The sequence below is a fragment of the Spinacia oleracea genome, chromosome 3 (assembly GCF_020520425.1).
Source record: "Spinacia oleracea cultivar Varoflay chromosome 3, BTI_SOV_V1, whole genome shotgun sequence".
In the NCBI taxonomy this organism is placed as follows: Eukaryota; Viridiplantae; Streptophyta; class Magnoliopsida; order Caryophyllales; family Amaranthaceae; genus Spinacia; species Spinacia oleracea.
In genome coordinates, this window is record NC_079489.1 from 11,261,045 (window position 1) to 11,279,342 (window position 18,298).

An 18,298-nucleotide genomic window follows, 5' to 3' on the forward strand; every position below is an offset into this window, starting at 1 on the left:
TAATTTATTTATTTTAAAGTTAAAAATAATAATTAAAAAATTGACGGGAAAAAATCGCACCAGAAAATGACACGTGTCATTCTTGGTGTCTCTTTTAGTATATAGTAATAGATAGATGTCATTGGTTCCCTCAAAAAAAATAAAAAAAAAATACTATGTCATTGGTTACACTTTGATCTTTGACACTATTCGTTTATTTACACAATTTGACTATCATTTGTGATATTAGAATACTCACATGTCTCGATAGGTTCTTTCAAAATATCATTTTACAATTTTTACAAATACAGATAGAGATATTAATTTTTCAAATATTTATATGAGAAGCATAAAAGGGAACCATAGCTATTAAATCAAACGGCTGAAGTTTATAGACACAAATTCTTATTTACATGTGGTGTAACATAAATATCGTACACCGGATTAAAAATTAATTCAAAATGCTTAAAAGTTACATATATGTAAAAGTTGTCTATTTTTATTAGTGATAAAAGTTTTTATTTTAATAAAAATTATTTCTTCAAAATTATTAATAATGTATAAAATTAATTATTTAACCCTTTAAAATATTTACCCATCCACTTTCTTTTTTATAATATAAAAATTAATCAAAACATATTAAAAATTACAAAAATATAGATTAAAGTTACAATAAATTGGATAAAAGTTATCGTGGTGCACAATTGATGTATTGTATACCTTGTGCGCGCAATGTAAATTAAAAAAAAATGTATTTATGAAGCGTGGCAATATTGTGGATTTGAATTGTGACCAATAAACTTAGATTTTGTTGGAGGCGGAGCAATGTATTACTTTTTTTTTTTTTTGAGGTAAGGCAATGTATTACTTTGTATTTTATTTCTTTTTGTAGGGAAGGTTTTATTTTGTTTCTTATTTTAACTTATTTGAAAAAAAAAACAGGTTCATATGAAATAAGTTTCAAATAAGTTGATAAAATAAGTTTTTTAAAAAAATTGAGTTTCGATAAAATATGCTCTTTTTATTAAAAAAAAATAGAATATAACCAAGTTAGCGGAACATCCCGTTTTCCCCGTACGGACTACTGTAATATTTCCTCCGTCTCTATTTGTTCTTCCTGATTTGACTTTTTCTGCCTCATAAAAAAATCACAAATAGGAAGAACAAAAAGAGACGGAAGGAGATATATTTCGTCCTAAATTTTCTAATTATCAACAACTTTAATTGCATTAACAATTAAGAAAAATGACTGGACTTCTAGTCTAGAACTTGTGTCAACTCCTACAAAGACAAAGTTTTAAGCTCACTTGAACCTAAAATTTAATGAAAATTTCAACTCTGGCATTTGGAAATTTTCTACGAGGGTAACTGAGAGGGATATTGCTTCATCTTTCATCCCCATTTTTCATTCTTTTTGCATCCTCTTGAACCGATTTCGTTCGGCTCTCATTAGCCATCACCTTAATCTCAACCATTGCACATTTGAACCCAAGTACAGCCTTTCAAACTACCACCATTCAATCCGTCCGCCTCCTCGAGGAAATTAACACCATCAAGAAGGGGCGTTTTTTTGGTGCTCTATGAAATCAAACTGTCGATAACGTAAAATCACAGCAGCTTAAACCACACTGTAACGTTGGCCATTAGGCTCTTTCAGACAATACATAAAGATATGTGAAATAACAGGCTCACCTGTAAGCCACTTTCATTTTAATCATAAAATTTCTTCTGTTGAAACTGAGTAGCAAACACAGTCTTCAGACGAATCAAAGTAAATTGCAAGGCAGAAAGAGAAAAAGGAAGCAAGGGAAAGCACTACTCAGCTATCATTACAACTAAACTCATAACTAGTACTGTACTTGTATTCGAGAGAACCAGTAACTCGAGTGTTTGGCATACAACTCGAGTAAGCAGGTAATTAACAGCATTGACAAATTCTATATCAGCACATTGTTGAAACATAGATGCTTGTTATAACGGGATTAATGGCCGTCAGTCCCCAAAAAACCCCGTTATGTTCATAACATAAAAATTTCGTAATAAGTTCTTTAACGGGGGTTGGTGGTTCCATAAAAACCATTTTGAAATGATAAGTACAGGGGGGTTTCGAAATGGATTCCTGAAGGGCCTGAACCATACTGCATGCTGAGAAACAGAACAGATGTCAGAAACCTCAGAATTTCAAATATAATCTCCACATGCAGATATGAAAATTTAAGCCTTTTTCATTTTGGAAACCTTTCTCGATAGGCCTTCAATGATGCATATTCCACTGTCACAATACGGTCATCAAAAGCACGCCCATGCAAACAATGTGCAGCCATACATGAAGCTTCCGGCCTCCTAAACTCCACCAACACACAACCAACCTCAAATATGTTACCTCTATCATAAGAATCTTCATCCTTTATACCTTCTTCACTAGATCCTAAATTGGTAGGCAAGGGTACAACCTCCTGTATCGTGTCATTGTTTTTGTCCAACTCTGGCACATCTTCAGCATGCACAGTGTCACCATCGCCTGACTTCTCAATACCCATACTCCCATTAGGATTCAAATCAGAAGATACACCACTATCCTGAATGGAAACTTCCTGACGGTTCTCCTCAGAATCATTTACTCTAGCCATATCGTCAATAGCTGAATCATCAATCACAGCAGCCTCGTCGTCAGCATTTTGAGGCGAAATTTTGTCAGCTTCTTCTGATTCCTCAAAAATGCTTGTTCCAGCAGCTCCTATTTCAAAATCCGTAGTTGCAGGGACTAGTTCATGCTTATCACTTTCAACACCACCTATTGCATCAAATTCTTTCACATCGGTTGGAGGTTCCACGTTACTACCATCTCTGTCATAATGATCCGCAGCAACTTCTACTGGATTCATATCCAACTGGTGAATTATTTGTTCTGGAGGCTGAATAGTATTCACATCATAGGTGACTTCTTTTGCTTCTGAAATGGAAGCATGTGTCTTGCCACCTTTTACAACATTAATGGACACAACAGAGCCAAACCTGTAAAGTTTGGATACAATTTAGAGATGCAAGAAAGATTGCACAACATAAGGAATCAAGGATCAATTGAACATGGATTTGTATTGCAATCAACTACTAGATTCAACCCTTAGAGCTTGGACACCAGATATGAGTCATATGACCCAAAAAAGTAGGATACTTCAAATTATACCAACATCAGAATGACTGAAAGGATTATATGCAAGTGTGATATCTAAATGCATGACTGTGCCGATTTTGTCTTTATGTTCAAGAAACGGAGAATACAAAATCATATCAGATGAGATTGAACTCAATTCTGTACCTGGAACATTCTAATCGTACATCTTCTACGATTTCTTCCAAGTCTGTCTCTGAGATTGAATCCATGGTCTTCTGATCAAGCTATGGATTAACACGAGAAAGAAAAAGGGATGTCATGAGACACAACTACACTAACCCAGTATAAGGTTTCGCAGAATTTGTCAAATCAAAACACAGAGCTCACCACATTGCTAAGCTTGAGCACCTGTGTTGGCATCTCAAGAAGTGGTTTCACATGCTCAGGAATTCCATAAAATGGGGAGATTCTAGAACTTTCCTGGAAAAGCATCAACATGCCTTCGTTAGTCAACAAATCTTAAACCATACAAGTTAAAGTAAATGCTGATAGGTTTTTTCTTTAGCTCAATGGCAGACAATTTCCCCCTAAGCAATCTGAAGTGGTATAGTGCACACATTACATACCACTGATTGTGTATTTGGAACAGCTTGGGCTACTGTCAGAACTCTCCCGCCTAACCTCATGCCATTCAGGCTGGCGCAAGCATTCAATGTTACAGACTGATCTGCATACTACAATGACAGTGAAATGACTATAAGTAAAAATTTAACACTCAACAGAAGAGGGGAGATTTTAAGCATTAATGGTGTAGCCTGCTGTCTAAAAACACAGCTTTCCAAATAAAATGCACCCAAGAAAAAAAGTTTTATCCAACACACTGCCAATGCCAAACCCTTTGTACAAGAAAATGGAGATACAAAAAGGAAAAGGAACCCCCTAAACCTAGCCGCAGGACAAAGCATGAGATAACAGGGCAGAGCTCGCAATGAATCGTATATTGATTGCAGGACTAACATAATTCAGGCAAATGATGTGTACCACTAAACCCTAACTTCACATTACTAAAATACTAACCCACTGGCAAATAGTTTTCTCTTTTTTATCCACTCTCCATGTTCATGCACTATTGGGACTTTAAAGAAGATAACATATTCACGATCTCTCACGCACAAGAAATTTAACCAGAAAAAAGTGAGAGAACGCAGATTTACAAAAATGTTAGAAATAACAGCAGTCAATTATTTACCAACAAGTTACGAGAAACTTCCAACACAAACAAGGAATACCTCTAAGAAAGCGCATGGTTCTTTGAGGTCCTCATTGACTTCAAAATGGTATGCCTTCAATGTTCCAAAGGCACTAACAATCTCCACAATCTGAGAAGACAAATTCTTTCGTTTACAAGTCAAGACCCTGGAGAAAATTGGATTTTGAAAACTAGTAAACACATACAGCATCATCCCAGTGCTAACAAATCTTTACCATTTCAGAAGAAAGCCCTTCAGCAATACCACCAACAAAGATCTGCAGTGCCATAACAATTACCAAAGATAAGAATGTTGAGTAAACATGCATGAGTAACAACCACCATCCAACATCAATTCTGATGCAACAAAGACTGGGGAGTGTTCAAATGTACTCAGCAATACCATACTAGGTAATAAGCCAATGACTAACAGAGAGGCTGTTTTTAAATACAGAACACACAGAAGGTGGAAAGAAGTTACTACAGAAGCAGAAATAAACGAGTAACACAGAAAAAAAAATTGAATAAGCATGCTTTTTACATTCTTTGGTAGAGTTGAGCATAAATTTCAGTGGTAATGTAATACTTCGTATAAACTGTATGATACTGCCGAAAAACGAAAAGAAATAATAACAATAAAAGTAATAACATCAATCTGATTAAGACCACAACAGCCTGAACACACATAAAATACGGTAAAAAATAAATTCAAACTAGAAGTGGAGAAGTAGCAAGAGAAAAGGCATATAGGGGATAAAAACTCTAAGTCGTCTATATAACACACTTAGAAAAGCATAACGAAAGGAAAATATCTATCTCAGGTTAAAAATATCTTCTAGTTGTCATTAACTACCTCAATTATGATTTCCCACTGTTTCCTATCTATGACTATAGACTTGTGTAGCAATTGGTTGTTGGCTGGTTGACTTGGCAAGTTTTACCGGTTGTTTGTACTGTTTCTTTTTTGGTTGTTTGACTTTTTATTCACAAAACCAAAAGCTAAACCCAGCATATTTTTTTGTTTTGGCTTAAATGTCGGCATTTCAGCACGCCAAAGTTCTACCAAATGAAAAGGCCAAATACGAAATAGAAAAAATAGAAAAAAGACGATGAATAGCCATTTACCAAACAAGGCCTACATCTTTGGTTAGCTTTGAGCCTCAATTATAACCTCATCCATCTTTCTTTTGACTACTCTTGTTATCTTGAAATCAGATCATTTAATAGGGAATCTGTGCTTCCTGAAGTAACCAAACCCATCCTGAAGCTTCTTCCGGGGAATCCCATGTGCCTTTTGACCTTAATGATTGATGCCTCCTCAAAAACACACAATAATATATAATTCATTCCAAACGACAATATCACAGCATTAATCCCAAAAGGAGGGGATTGGCTAAATAAACCAAAATGTCATCCTTGTGAGTTGCTCACATGATTCCATCTCCTCCGCTCACCCCTATCCCACCCAATAGTTTCATGTCCAGTTTCTCTTTTCCTTTGTCCTCCATCAACTACTTTTAGTATCTCACCATCAATAGAAATCACCCAATATTATTTCTTATCAATCAAATTCTGGTTCATGAATTCTTTGATAGATCCTAGAATGCAATCCTTCACTCAATTAAATGTTCCTAAATGTTTTAATTTGATAAATAAGCTTCACTCCGATAAATCTCAAATCGACAGAGGTTTTAGACTACTTTAGAGAGGCTTCACTCACCTAGCTAAATTAATCTCAACTTGGAAGTATCTAGGATTCACTCGCCTAATCACAAGGTTCTTCTAACCAGTTTCTCTCACTAATTAGATATACAAGTAATACAACCAAATTATTAAGCCACACTTCTCACAATAGAAATTGGGGATAAATCCACCTTTTTCATAAACTCAAGTCTGAAAATCATCCTTACAACCTACGACCTTCGAGAATATTCTACTAAAATAACAAAAATGAACTTACTAATAAATCTGTCATGTCACCTTATTGGAAATAAAATCTTAAAGGAAGTCTAATTTGCCTACATCTACAACAAATACCACGCGTGAAGACCTGATATACAGACGCTGAAGATTTCCGCTTCTCCAAAATTCTAATTGTAGTGAATTTGAGCATTAAAACATAAAGGTCGAAACACACCTCTTAACCAAAATTACCATTAATCTTAACTAATGTCCTGGGCCTCCGCGTCGCAAATAAAAGTGCACTTCTTCAATTCGATGTTCATAATTTTAAAGGACATACTTCCTCGTTCCATAATGATGTTCCAGTTCTACTTTTCACGTTTTTCAATGCAAATTTTATATCATGTTTATCGCTAATTACACAACAATAAAAATTATAAATTTTGATATTCTTAAAGTACTCATTAAGACGAATGAAACAAGTACTTATTAAGACGAATGAAACAAGTACTCATTAAGTCGAATGAAACAAGTCCCCACGTGAATATATTACTCCGTATTCCTTATATTATTAGAAAGAATTTAGAAGGTTCTATTCAATTGTGAATAGTATCAAAATTCTGAAATTGGAACATCATTATGGAATGGATGGAATATATTATTACAAGCCTTCAATGCCCATAGGACAAAAGTTGCCCTTTTGCCTGGAGCAATTAATGTTGAAGCTTATTGTAGCTAACTTTTAACCAAAGCCTCAAAATTCACTTGACCGAATTAATTCCCAACATAAGTTAATTCGTTTCTCACCCACAAATTCAAAGCGAATGGATATATACCCATTTCAATTTTCAACTTCACTAGTAAAAATATCAATATAATTAATAGATTGAGTACTCTAGTTGCCCTCGTATCACTTCTAGTATAAACCCAATTAAGTATCTTCATCTCGGATAACATCAACTTTTGAATTTGAACTTACATTTACTAACCAATACCCCATAGAAAAACAACCCTAATAGCTCTCCAGTAAAAAAGACAGCCCTTGAGCTTGAGTGGTGGCATTCTTTTATTGCAAATGACCTCCAAGGTACCCCTTCATGTAAGCCTCCTACAATGTTATGGTGGGCACATTATCCCATCAATCTCACCTATTACCTTACATAATCTACCCTTTTTGGTATAGAATAAGACCCAATTTCAATTTCTCAACCATAGATATCCATAAGTCTTGATAGTATTATCTTAGTTCTATGCAACTTTATGACGGATGAAATTTCCATGTCAAATTGACTCTCCTAAACCCATTGCACACGATAAGAAGTCTACACCAATATATACACGATAAACACAAATTATGTTCACAAGTCTAGTAAAGAAAAGAGCACAAACAAAAGTGTTATCACTCAAAAGAAGTGTTGAATTGCACGTGGAATTCAGCAGAAATAGTTGTATTTTTGTGAAGAACTGTGAAGCACAGAAACTAGAACAGTTTCAAGAAAGGAAACATAAAATTCTGAGAAAGTAGGAAACAGAGTAGCAGTTCAAATAATATGAAAATCACCGTATTATTTGTATAAACCATTAATGAAAAAAAAATCTCACGTTTTACCTTATGAAAACAAAAAACTAATATCATGGGGTGGGTAATTAGGCCAATACGCAAGATCCCCCAATGACGTAACATTTTAGGGACATTTCAAACACATTTTTAGTGTTTCGGTTTCTTAAATATTCGGAACAGAGATATGCAAGGTCGGACATTTCAGTGCCTCGATGGAAAAGACTAAGAAGACGGAACAGTTTGGATGCAGCTAAACTTTATCCAACTTGCTACTGGAATTCCAGAAGCAAACTTGGCATGATGGTAGAGACTAAGCAGATATGTTTATGTTCCCTCCAAAATAAAGCAGATACTTTGTGGGTACTTCCTTAGGTAGGTCACTGACTCACTAAACAAACCTTTCCAAGAATCTTGGATTCCAAGTTCAAGCACTCCACTAATTAGAACCATGGAGAAAGAAGAAGAGTAGAGGATTTGCACTTTTGCAGGAAATTTCTCTACTGTAGATTATGATGGATGTTTATGTTTTTTCATAGATATCAGTATATCACCAATTAGTAGAACAGACATCTTAATTTACCACCAAAGTAGCACTGACAAACATGGATCTCTTATGTTGTCCAGCAAGGAAGGCAATGGCATGCACTCTAGGAGATTAATGCTTGTGATAATTTACAAACTTATAAAAGGAAAAACATGCAGAGAGGAAAAAAGATCATCCCGGATACTTCCCCTCCGACGTGTCATAAACCACCATGTGATCACAAACAAGGGTAGGGTTGTTTTCAAATGAACAGACAGTTGCCTGTGCAAGGGCAATTTGTCTTTTCATACACTCAAGAAAAGGCTTCTAGTAAGCTTATGCCATCTTGAGATTTTGAAAATAAGGAAGCAGAATATTAACAACCTATAAAAAAGATTGTTTTTTATTGTGCTTGTCTTCTCTAGAAGCATTACATCTGCAACTATTATAATATTATTTCCTTCAATAAAATGCAAACAAATGAAAGGATGTGTCTCCTCCCCTAAGCAATCCACAAAGCAGCATGAACACCAGCAAGTTACTGCCACTGTCTTTCAAAACAACAGTTGCCAATTGGATAAAGAAGAATACACATTGACCAATTATGATTTTGACACAAGAGAGGGGTCTATCAAGCTTCAATTCATATCGGAAGGAAATAAAAGCTTACTCTTTTTTTTATTAGACGTTAAATTTTAAACCTAACTTTACTTGATTCCACACACCCACTATTACTTGACTCGCTAATCCCACGCGATAGAACAACAACAATAACCAAGCCTTAGTCCCAAAATGATCGGGGTCGGCTAACATGAACCGTCATAAGGAACCTTCTGCAGAATGTGAAATATGAAAAACAAAAGGTTATGTTAAAGAGAGTAAACACTCAAAAAAGAGACAGTGAAGGAGAGGGTAACGGGGCATGAAAGGGAACAAGAAAACAACATAGGCTGGTTTAAAGAAGAGACGTAAATATGTTTTGAAAAAATAATAAAAATAGAAAACGAGAGAAGTTCGCAAAGAAAATAGAAAAAGAGAAGAAAGAAAGAGAGGAAAAAGAAGTCATGCTAAGTCGTCAGTATGTATTATCTCCCTCCAATTTACCCTATCTAACGCTATATTTTCCTCGATCCCCAATAAACTCATATCACTCTCAATCACCCTTCTTGCATGTTCTCTTGGTCTTCACCTACCCCTCACGAAAAATAGGGAACAAGAAAACAAGATAGGCCGGTTAAAGAAGAGGCATAAATATGTTGAAAAAATAATAAAACTAGAAAATGAGAGAAGTTTGCAAAGAAAATAGAAAAGGAGGAAAAAGAAGTCACGTTAAATCGTCGGTATGCATTATCTCCCTCCACTAATCCACTTTGCCCTATTTGACGCTATATTTTCCTCGATCCCCAATAAACTCATGTTCGCTTTGATCTTCCCCCTCACAATTCCATCCGCTGGCCACTCTTCAGTCCTTCTAACCGGCGCATCATTTGGCCTCCGTCTTATATGGCAAAACCATCAATACATGAAAGTGTACAGTTGTACACCCTTTTTCCTAATTTATAAAACTAGGCAACGAATTGTGATTCCATACCCAAACTTGTACTATTGCGAATTAAGTAACAATGAGAAAACTCATTCAAACTCTATATTTATCATCTCCACTGTGTTATTATCCAGGGGTAAAGAAACACCAATATTAGAAACGCATTCTCTGTACCAAGAAATGCAAAAGACTAATCAGTCTTGTAGCTTGTACCTACGAAACTACCACAAACAGTGAAAAACAGGCACCGATTGACAAACAAACATTTAAAGGGAAGCACAAGGACCTTGAGATGTGGAAAATAGAAGTGGTCGGTCCAGAGCATATGCCTGACAACACTTACAGTGTCTGCACAACGAACGAAAAACAGATATACATTTTAAATGCCATCACTTGCATACCTTGTGTGAGGAATCTTCAACAAAATCACTTATGGCGGTAATAGAAACTTCACGGACTGAATCGTCGCCTCTATTCGAAACGGCTCCCGCCTTTAGTCTCTCTGAAGATCCACTCTGCATGAAAATAGCAACTGTCTGAAAACCTGCTTCATGAATGATAACCAAAATATACCTCAGAAATTGCAAAAGCAGTAGCATCACTTCAGCGAAAAATAAAAAATAAAATCACCCAATTAAAAAAACCAAAATATTTTCAGAAATGATATGGCAATGGAACCCCTTCTCCTTCTATTAGATCTGTAATGGCCCAAAGACAATGACAAGAAATGTTTTAAAACTGTTTAAAGACAAAGAAAAGGAACAAAACCAAGAGTTTCATGGAAGAATAACAGCATTTCCACCATGCACCTAACTGCAGACACAACTTGTCAGCTCAAGAAGCATATTGCTGCAGGTACTCTAGGCTAATTTCAAGACAGTGCAAAGCTGCATGTTCTGAACAGCTAAAGGATGGCCTAAGTAAGACATTGAATGAGGTCAAAAGCTGCAGACAAGAGATGCCAACGTACATTCACAAACACATAATGGATGAATTTAAGATTATCACTGAATCTGAGTTCTTTTAAAATTGACTTATGTCACCATCTTGTCTAACTCACGGTACATAGACCCCTAAGGCCCTAACTACAAATGTTGGGGGAAAATACATGACTTCAACTAAGCTATAGAAACCATTAAGGGACGTTTTGTTCGAATAGTAGTATAGGTTCGGATTCAAGAATGAAATCAGAGCGATATGGTTACGGAACTTGATTCTTGATAATTAATATTTTTCTTTTACTTGATACCTAAGATTTGGTAGAGCCATATACACCTCCCCCTGAATTTATAAACTCCATACCTTGCCGGTTTGAGGTATGAGTTTGAAATTGAAATTTTCTTAAACAAAGACAAGGTATGGGTTTTATCCATTCTAAACCCATACCTCTTACCAAAAATCTGTGAATCAAACACCCCCTAAACTGTCTAAAGTATTAGAAGCAGACTCCAGTCAGGCAAGTTTGTCATTATGGTCAATAATTAGATAACATCAACTTAAAAGATGATGGAAGCAATGCATAAGCACGTCATGGGAGAGGGGGCCAGGGGTAATGCGCTATTAAAAAAAAGAGTATTTTCTCAACCAAGTTCTGAAATTGAGCTATCGAAAAACACAAGAAAACCTATGAAACCTTGAACAAATCCAACTAAATCAAAATAAAGAACATCAGGGCAATTGAAAAATCACCTAACCACCACATCATGCAGCTAACACGTCCTTCACAATAAGCTAAAACAAACAACAAAATCCACCAAACAAAAGCTTGAGTTGGACACCCGAAGCTAATACATGGTGCAATTACGTGGGCATCAGCAAGATCAGTGAATCAAATAAAATACTTGAGAAATACAATCTATCAACTAGTAATTGAGAAATAAAGTACAGCTGAATGGGCCAGTCTTATGAGAGTCAGTCAAAAAAATATGAGGTAGCCTAGAAAATGGCTAGGCATTCAGGAAAAGTATAATATAACAATAAGTTCGATATAAATCATGGGTTTTCAATTAATAGATTTACCATTGACTGGTAACAACTTCTACATAAACCAGCATTCATTGTTGTGATGAAGTTTTTAATTCTACTAAAGATTCTCAAACAGTTGTAACATCTGTAACTGTACAGATAATTCTGCTAAAAAGAAAGAGTAGATACTTGCAGAATTAGTTGTTGTCAAATGCAAGCTAAAATTTTTGAGACGAACTGACTAAACTGCTCATGATTTACTGATCTAGTATCTCTATTGTCACCCATGGCCACCAAATGATATGTCTCACACAATATGCAAGCCTTGAGCACCAAATAAGAATATTAATATTGAAGTACCTAATAAAATGGAATAATATTTCTAAAAGTCCATTCAAGGGCCCACAATTCGCTGAATAAAGCTTCAAACATGTCAGACTTGTCACTACACCTGGAGTCTTCTTAATTACGAGTCAGCTCCTCAACACCCTTTAGATGAAATGGTGAATAACGACACACCCAAGATACACACCCTATGTGAAAGATTCCAACAAGGAAGTCAGAACATATGGCATGCGGCAGTAACAAATGTTTGAAGTTACCACAAAGAAAGCATAAAACATATAAGAAAACATTAAAAGCACGGTCAAGAAACTGGTTACAAAATGAATACCACAGTTCAAACAAAATTGACAGAAAACATTATTTTAAAAGCACAATACATTCTAAAGCAACATGCTGTCTATAATCTCACTCATACATCCATTCAGAGAACACATTAACAAAACCTAAGGCATGTCAAGCTGATCCACAAATGGATCATATTTTCATATTTTGTAACACTCTTAAAATTGTCAGCATGCCAACATGTAGACTTGGAGTCTTGGACACTCAGGTTTAGAGTAAGTTCTAACTTTCAAATTAGCAGCACTCAGGGGACTTCTGTCTCATACTTGAGACCCAAAGTTAAGAGAACATAGAACAACAATTAAATCCACAGAAGTGAATCCCAAGAAAGCAATTCTGATCACCAACCCACCATTGAGAGTCAGACACGACCGAGTCGGACTGACCCACCAAGCCACCAGGTACTAGGTCGAGGTGGTAATGGACTACAGATATTCCAAAGAAACAAAAGAGTTGAAAATCCATGAGTAGAGCACCAACCAAAAGGAGCAAAAATGGAACTTTAAAATAATAAACATAAAAATAGAATAAAAAAAACAATATACTATAGCAGTAAAAGGTTGGGTAAAAAAAGGGTAAATAAAATGAAATTCAAACAACGCCAAATATGCTTCATACCCATTATGGCACGTCCGAAACCTTTTATGAGACAAAAGTGCTGATTGGAGGCAAAGGTGCTTATTTCAGACTTCGTATTGACCGTTCACAATGAATGTACTAAAAAGAATAAAAGAATTCATAGTTTATGAGGCAAAAGTGCTCATGAACTGTGAATGTGCTCAACAGTTCATAATTTATGATACAAAAAGATTGCAAACAAAACAGGCTCAAAGATTTAATGCAACCATTCCATCAAAGCAAAACTCTGCGTCCATGGAAGTAAGTGCCCTCAAATAGAAACCTTGACTGCTTAACAGCTTGAATAGTTATACCTTTTTCATAGATAGAGACTAGGTTACACCTTTCTCCAAAATGAGCAACCATACTTCCTCACAAATATCTCTCTATCTGCTGCAAGCTTAGCTTAACAATTTGTCTCTTATATTATAGACATCCACCCTGGTCCCTGAAGAAAAATATATTACCACTCTGTACCTCATATCTGCGGTTCATCACTCTAATGTCATCATAATAGGCTCGACCCCATTTTCCATCCCAATTTAACAGTTCATCTTCTCCACTAAACAAAAAAAAAATTGTAGCATCTTACGAAATGTCTAATAGCCAAGTAAAACCCCTTGTATCCCTTGCACTAATATATCCTGCCAATACCTTTTCTTGCCAACATCACAAGCACGAATATATCCTAAGCACTAATAAATCCTACCAAGATCTTTTTCTTTCCCAATCACAAAGTTTCAAATTTCTTCTGTATCAACTCTCATATAGCAATGTCACAAACCCATCTTAACTAAAAGGACCATGACAATAGCTTCGCTAATCAACCCCCAAATCTGCTGTGCTTTTTCCTTGACAGCCAGTCTTTCTTTTGACTCACAGGATATCTGCGGTCTCGATAATTTTTGCAATCTTTATCATCCATCAATTGCATGGACCACGCTCCATCACCAGGTCCTATTGACCAAACCGGTTCCCCCTAGATTCTCTTAGAACCCTCTTTTTACCAGTTTGTATGCAACTTTCAAGTTTATTTAATTTACTGTAATGAACAATGAAGCAGTAAAAACAAAAAAGCTCAGAGCTATATCCACAAGAAATTTTTGATATTCAATGCCAAACAAAACTGAATCCCAAAAAAGGGCATCAATTCATTATGACATGCATAACTGATCCAAATCACAATACCAAGCAACAATGAGGGTTTGAAGTTCAGTGTAACCTCAGCTGTTTCCTTTAATTTCTCTCCATGTTGTGAAAATATTTTCGGTCAATGCAACAAAACAGAGCCTTAACCCCAAAAGAACAGGTTTGCTGCATTAACCAAGATATATCTCCTTAGTCATCGACAACGATCTTCTGCTTTTATTCACTTCTATCTAATGCTGCATGCTCTTGCAAACCTACTTTCTTCATGTCATTTATAATTTATGGCATTCCCAGGCCCTTCACCTTTCTTACCGGTTCATCATCTGGTCAACGCCTAACGTGTCCAAACCAATGTAGCATAGCTGATTCCCCCTTAACTTATCCTAAATATTCGCAATTCTAGCTTTCCACCGAATATCCAAATTCCTTGTTCTATTCTCCAAGGTGTTCCCACACATTCATCTCAACATACGCATCGACGCTACACCTTCTTAATATGCTACTTACCAAATAAAACAAAACATCCTCCTTCACCCCCTCGCAATATTAAAATGGCACTACATTAAGTCATTAACTCAGTTTTACTCCAACATAGAATAAAAATAAAAGGAAGAAGAATAAGTAAGCTCTGCTGAACTTCAACACGAGGTACCCTTTGAAAAATGAAAAGTACCACGAATACATGGCCCAGGAGATGACAAATGAATAATCCAGTCACATTAAGACAGCACATTAAGATACCAGCAGTTCCCTCTATCATAGACACCAACTATCACACGAAAGCTTCTTCACTTCATCAGGCAAATGATGCCCAGCTTAATCTTGCTCAAGTCTAGTAGTTACTAATCACTCAACTTAAAGGAAAGAAAGAACAGCACGAAAGGGCCAGAGGCCCAAGTAGGAAGTGGTAGTGATAAACTGACCACAGGTTATACATTTTCTGTACAGCACAAAAAAACAGTAATAATACGAATAACGAGTAACAGCATAACCAAGATTCACATCTCCCAGAAGAAGAAAAAAAGATAAAACCTAAAAGGGAAATGGAAAGGGACAGATATTGTTGGCAGGCTAATACAAGGGAGAGAATACTCTTTAACAGAAAGTATGAAAAAAGCAACAGCAGAAATATGCACAGCTACATAAATTTAAATTAACAAGAAAATAACTCACAGCAACAAATTAATAAATAAAACAATGAAGACAGGTAACATGCATTTAAAGCTCACTCCTCCGGAAACAAAAGGTGAAAACTTAATTCAATTCACAAGTTAGGTCCACACAAGTCCCTTAAGGCCACCCACCAAAACTCATAATATTCAGAAACTACGAAACATTTTACCTTACCACATCATAGATTGGAAAACTATCTAATGTCGATATGAGGCCAGACTATATCCAACAATATTAACACACACAGAAGATATCAACACCCAAGAAGAGTTCCCATACAATTACCACTGCAGTAAGCAGGCATTTGAAACTTCTCCATATTAGTCACAGCTTCATTCCCCATTAAATTAGAAAGATGAACAAACAAATATGGATGGAAATTTTAAATTATGTTTGAAGTTAGTATAAATTGGACACAGTGTAGGTGTGCATATTATAAACAATCAGCGGAACTTTTGGTAACAACGAGCCAAGAAAAAGCAATAATCCTCAATCCTAACTTGATTTCTGAATCTGAATGGGGATGTCTAACAGAAAAGACTTGGAAAAAAGTGGTATATGGAGGCAGAGAATAACAGTTAACTACATAAATGACTCGACATACTCAGAGGAGAATCCAAGACAGAAGACAATCATTTGACAGAACGAGTAACATATTTAAACAAGAAATGCAAAAGTGAGACTTTTAGTCAATTCTTACTGGCACTTCAACAAAATCTTTAGGACGTCTGATTTTGAGTATGCTTCCAGAGAGAGATCTGCCATCAAAAGACAGCGCTGCAGAGGCATCTTCAGGAGTAAGGAACTCCACTAAAGCTTGCCCCTTTTCCTTGTGAATCTGCAACAAATTAAGCAACTCCCACTTAGCGTGATTCTATAGCACAGAGCCCACATATTAAAGAGAAAGCAAGTACTATAGACAATATGAAACCATTATAATTAGACACCTACCATGCAGCTAATACAAGGTCGTGTGCCTCGAATATAATTAGAACCAGAAGAGAGCAGAAAAGAATTGAAACATTCCATGATATCTTTCTCAGTGGCTGAACCAGGTATATTATCAATGTAGAGCCTCCTCATAGGTCTGGTAGCTTGAGTTAGTTGAACGGAGTCAATTGTGGCCTGCTTAAATGCAGACAGACTGTTGGAGAAGATTGCAGATGTGGGCTTTCCCATACTTGAAGCAACTGAAAAACCAGCTGCTAACTCAATCATATTTGAAGGCTTGGTTTGTGAAACTAGCTGTGTCCCAGAAGGAACAGAAGTACTAAGATTTTTATCTGCTGCAAAATGTGGAAGATCCCACCCGGCGCTTTTTCTTTCAGGTGAATGAATAGGTGAAGGAGTCTTAACAGCAGCTTCACTTTTTCTCTTCCTAGGTGAATAGCCCCCAAGCCCACTAGAAGAGCCTTGTCGGCGATAATGGCTGCTAGAACCATCACTGGACATCTTGCTCCGGTCAACATCAGAATGGCGTCTAGACCTATCTCTTTCAGAATGTGTAGAAGTATCACCATGGTCAAGCACATGACCTACTAACACAGTTTTTTGAGCCTTAGGTGAGGATGAGGTTGATCTCCTAGCCTTGTCCTTTGTACGCTCCTGACTTCTAGATCGCCTTCTTTTGGATCTAGTTTCATCATGGCGTGAGTGTGAGAGCTCCATATTCTCCTTTCTCTCTGAAATCTCAGAGTTGCGCCTACTTCCACTGTCATGTCTTTTGACAGCATCTCCCATTCTATGTTTCTCATCATCTCCGCTTCTATCTCTTCTTTTGTTTTCTCTTTCAGATGCTCCTCCATTTCTTTCAACGTATCTATCCTGAGCAACAGAATCTCTATGATGCTTGTTTTCATTAGTATACCTAGCATCACTTCTAGAACGTTCCTCTATTTTGCTTCTCATGCCGCCTTGCCTGTCAGTTTTAGATTCAGTAGCATTACTTGCATCATTGTCATGTTTGGGTTTTGACCTACACTCCACATCACGCCTCTCTTTGTTCTCACTTTTACTATGAGTACGTTCTGTCCTAGAACTCTTTTCCACCTTTCTGGGGCTGGCTTCCAGTTGAGAATTCCGTGGATCGCTTTTAATATCAGCATGTTCAGTCTTGGAACTCTTTTCCACCTTCTTTCTGGGGCTGCCTTCCCGTTGAGAATCTTGTGGATCACTTTTAACATGAGTATGTTCCGTCCTGGAACTCTTATCCGCCTTCTTTCTAGGGCAGGCTTCCCGTTGATAATCTCGTGGATCACTTTTAACATGAGTATGTTCTTTCCTAGAACTCTTTTCCACCTTTCTAGGGCTGGCTTCCCGTTGATAATCTCGTGAATCACTTTTAATATGAGTACGTTCCGTCCTATAACTCTTTTCCACCTTTCTAGGGCTAGATTCACGTTGAGAACCTCGTGAATCCCTTTTAATATGAGTATGTTCCATCCTGGAACTCTTATCTACCTTTTTGGGGCTGGCTTCCCGTTGATAATCTCGTGAATCACTTGTAATATGAGTATGTTCCTTCCTATAACCCTTTTCCACCCTTTTAGGGCTGGCTTTCCGTTGAGAATCTCGTGAATTTTTCATGGAAGCACCATTTGTATCCCTAGTCCGATGCTCAGGGTTCCTGACAGTTTCATCATGTCTACTAGTTTCTGCATCCTGTGCTTCTTCAACAGAACCTTCAACTTCCTTCTTACTTTTTCTTTTAAGCATTATTTCGTCATAGCTTAAAGGTCTAGTACGAGCAGAAGATTCCTCGCTCGTATCATCAAGTGTACGTTCACAAATTATTGCAGATTTTAACTTTCGTCTAGTAGAGCTGCTCATCTTGC

The 18,298-nt window shown here is 36.5% G+C and overlaps 1 protein-coding gene across 1 annotated transcript; it reads right to left on the minus strand.

The window, feature by feature from the left end:
• Positions 1 to 1,782: 1,782 nt before the first annotated feature.
• On the minus strand, positions 1,783 to 18,293 carry LOC110788893 (uncharacterized). The gene is made up of 9 exons (XM_021993523.2): positions 16,416 to 18,293; positions 16,165 to 16,302; positions 10,274 to 10,387; positions 4,580 to 4,621; positions 4,384 to 4,473; positions 3,721 to 3,828; positions 3,482 to 3,574; positions 3,299 to 3,378; positions 1,783 to 2,994 (listed from the first exon to the last, which is right to left on the minus strand). The coding sequence occupies exons 1-9, from the start codon at positions 18,291 to 18,293 to the stop codon at positions 2,205 to 2,207; spliced, it is 3,333 nt and encodes a 1,110-aa protein (XP_021849215.1). The 3' UTR covers positions 1,783 to 2,204.
• Positions 18,294 to 18,298: the final 5 nt, after the last annotated feature.

What these genes read in the sequence shown, in the direction of transcription:
- LOC110788893 (XM_021993523.2), bottom strand. Translation starts at nt 18,293, where the DNA reads ATGAGCAGCTCTACTAGACGAAAGTTAAAATCTGCAATAATTTGTGAA. An exon ending in AACCATGCGCTTTCTTAGAG is followed by an intron (nt 3,829 to 4,383) that starts GTATTCCTTGTT and finishes CTGTCATTGTAG; the next exon opens with TATGCAGATCAGTCTGTAAC. An exon ending in TTCCAAATACACAATCAGTG is followed by an intron (nt 3,575 to 3,720) that starts GTATGTAATGTG and finishes ATGCTTTTCCAG; the next exon opens with GAAAGTTCTAGAATCTCCCC.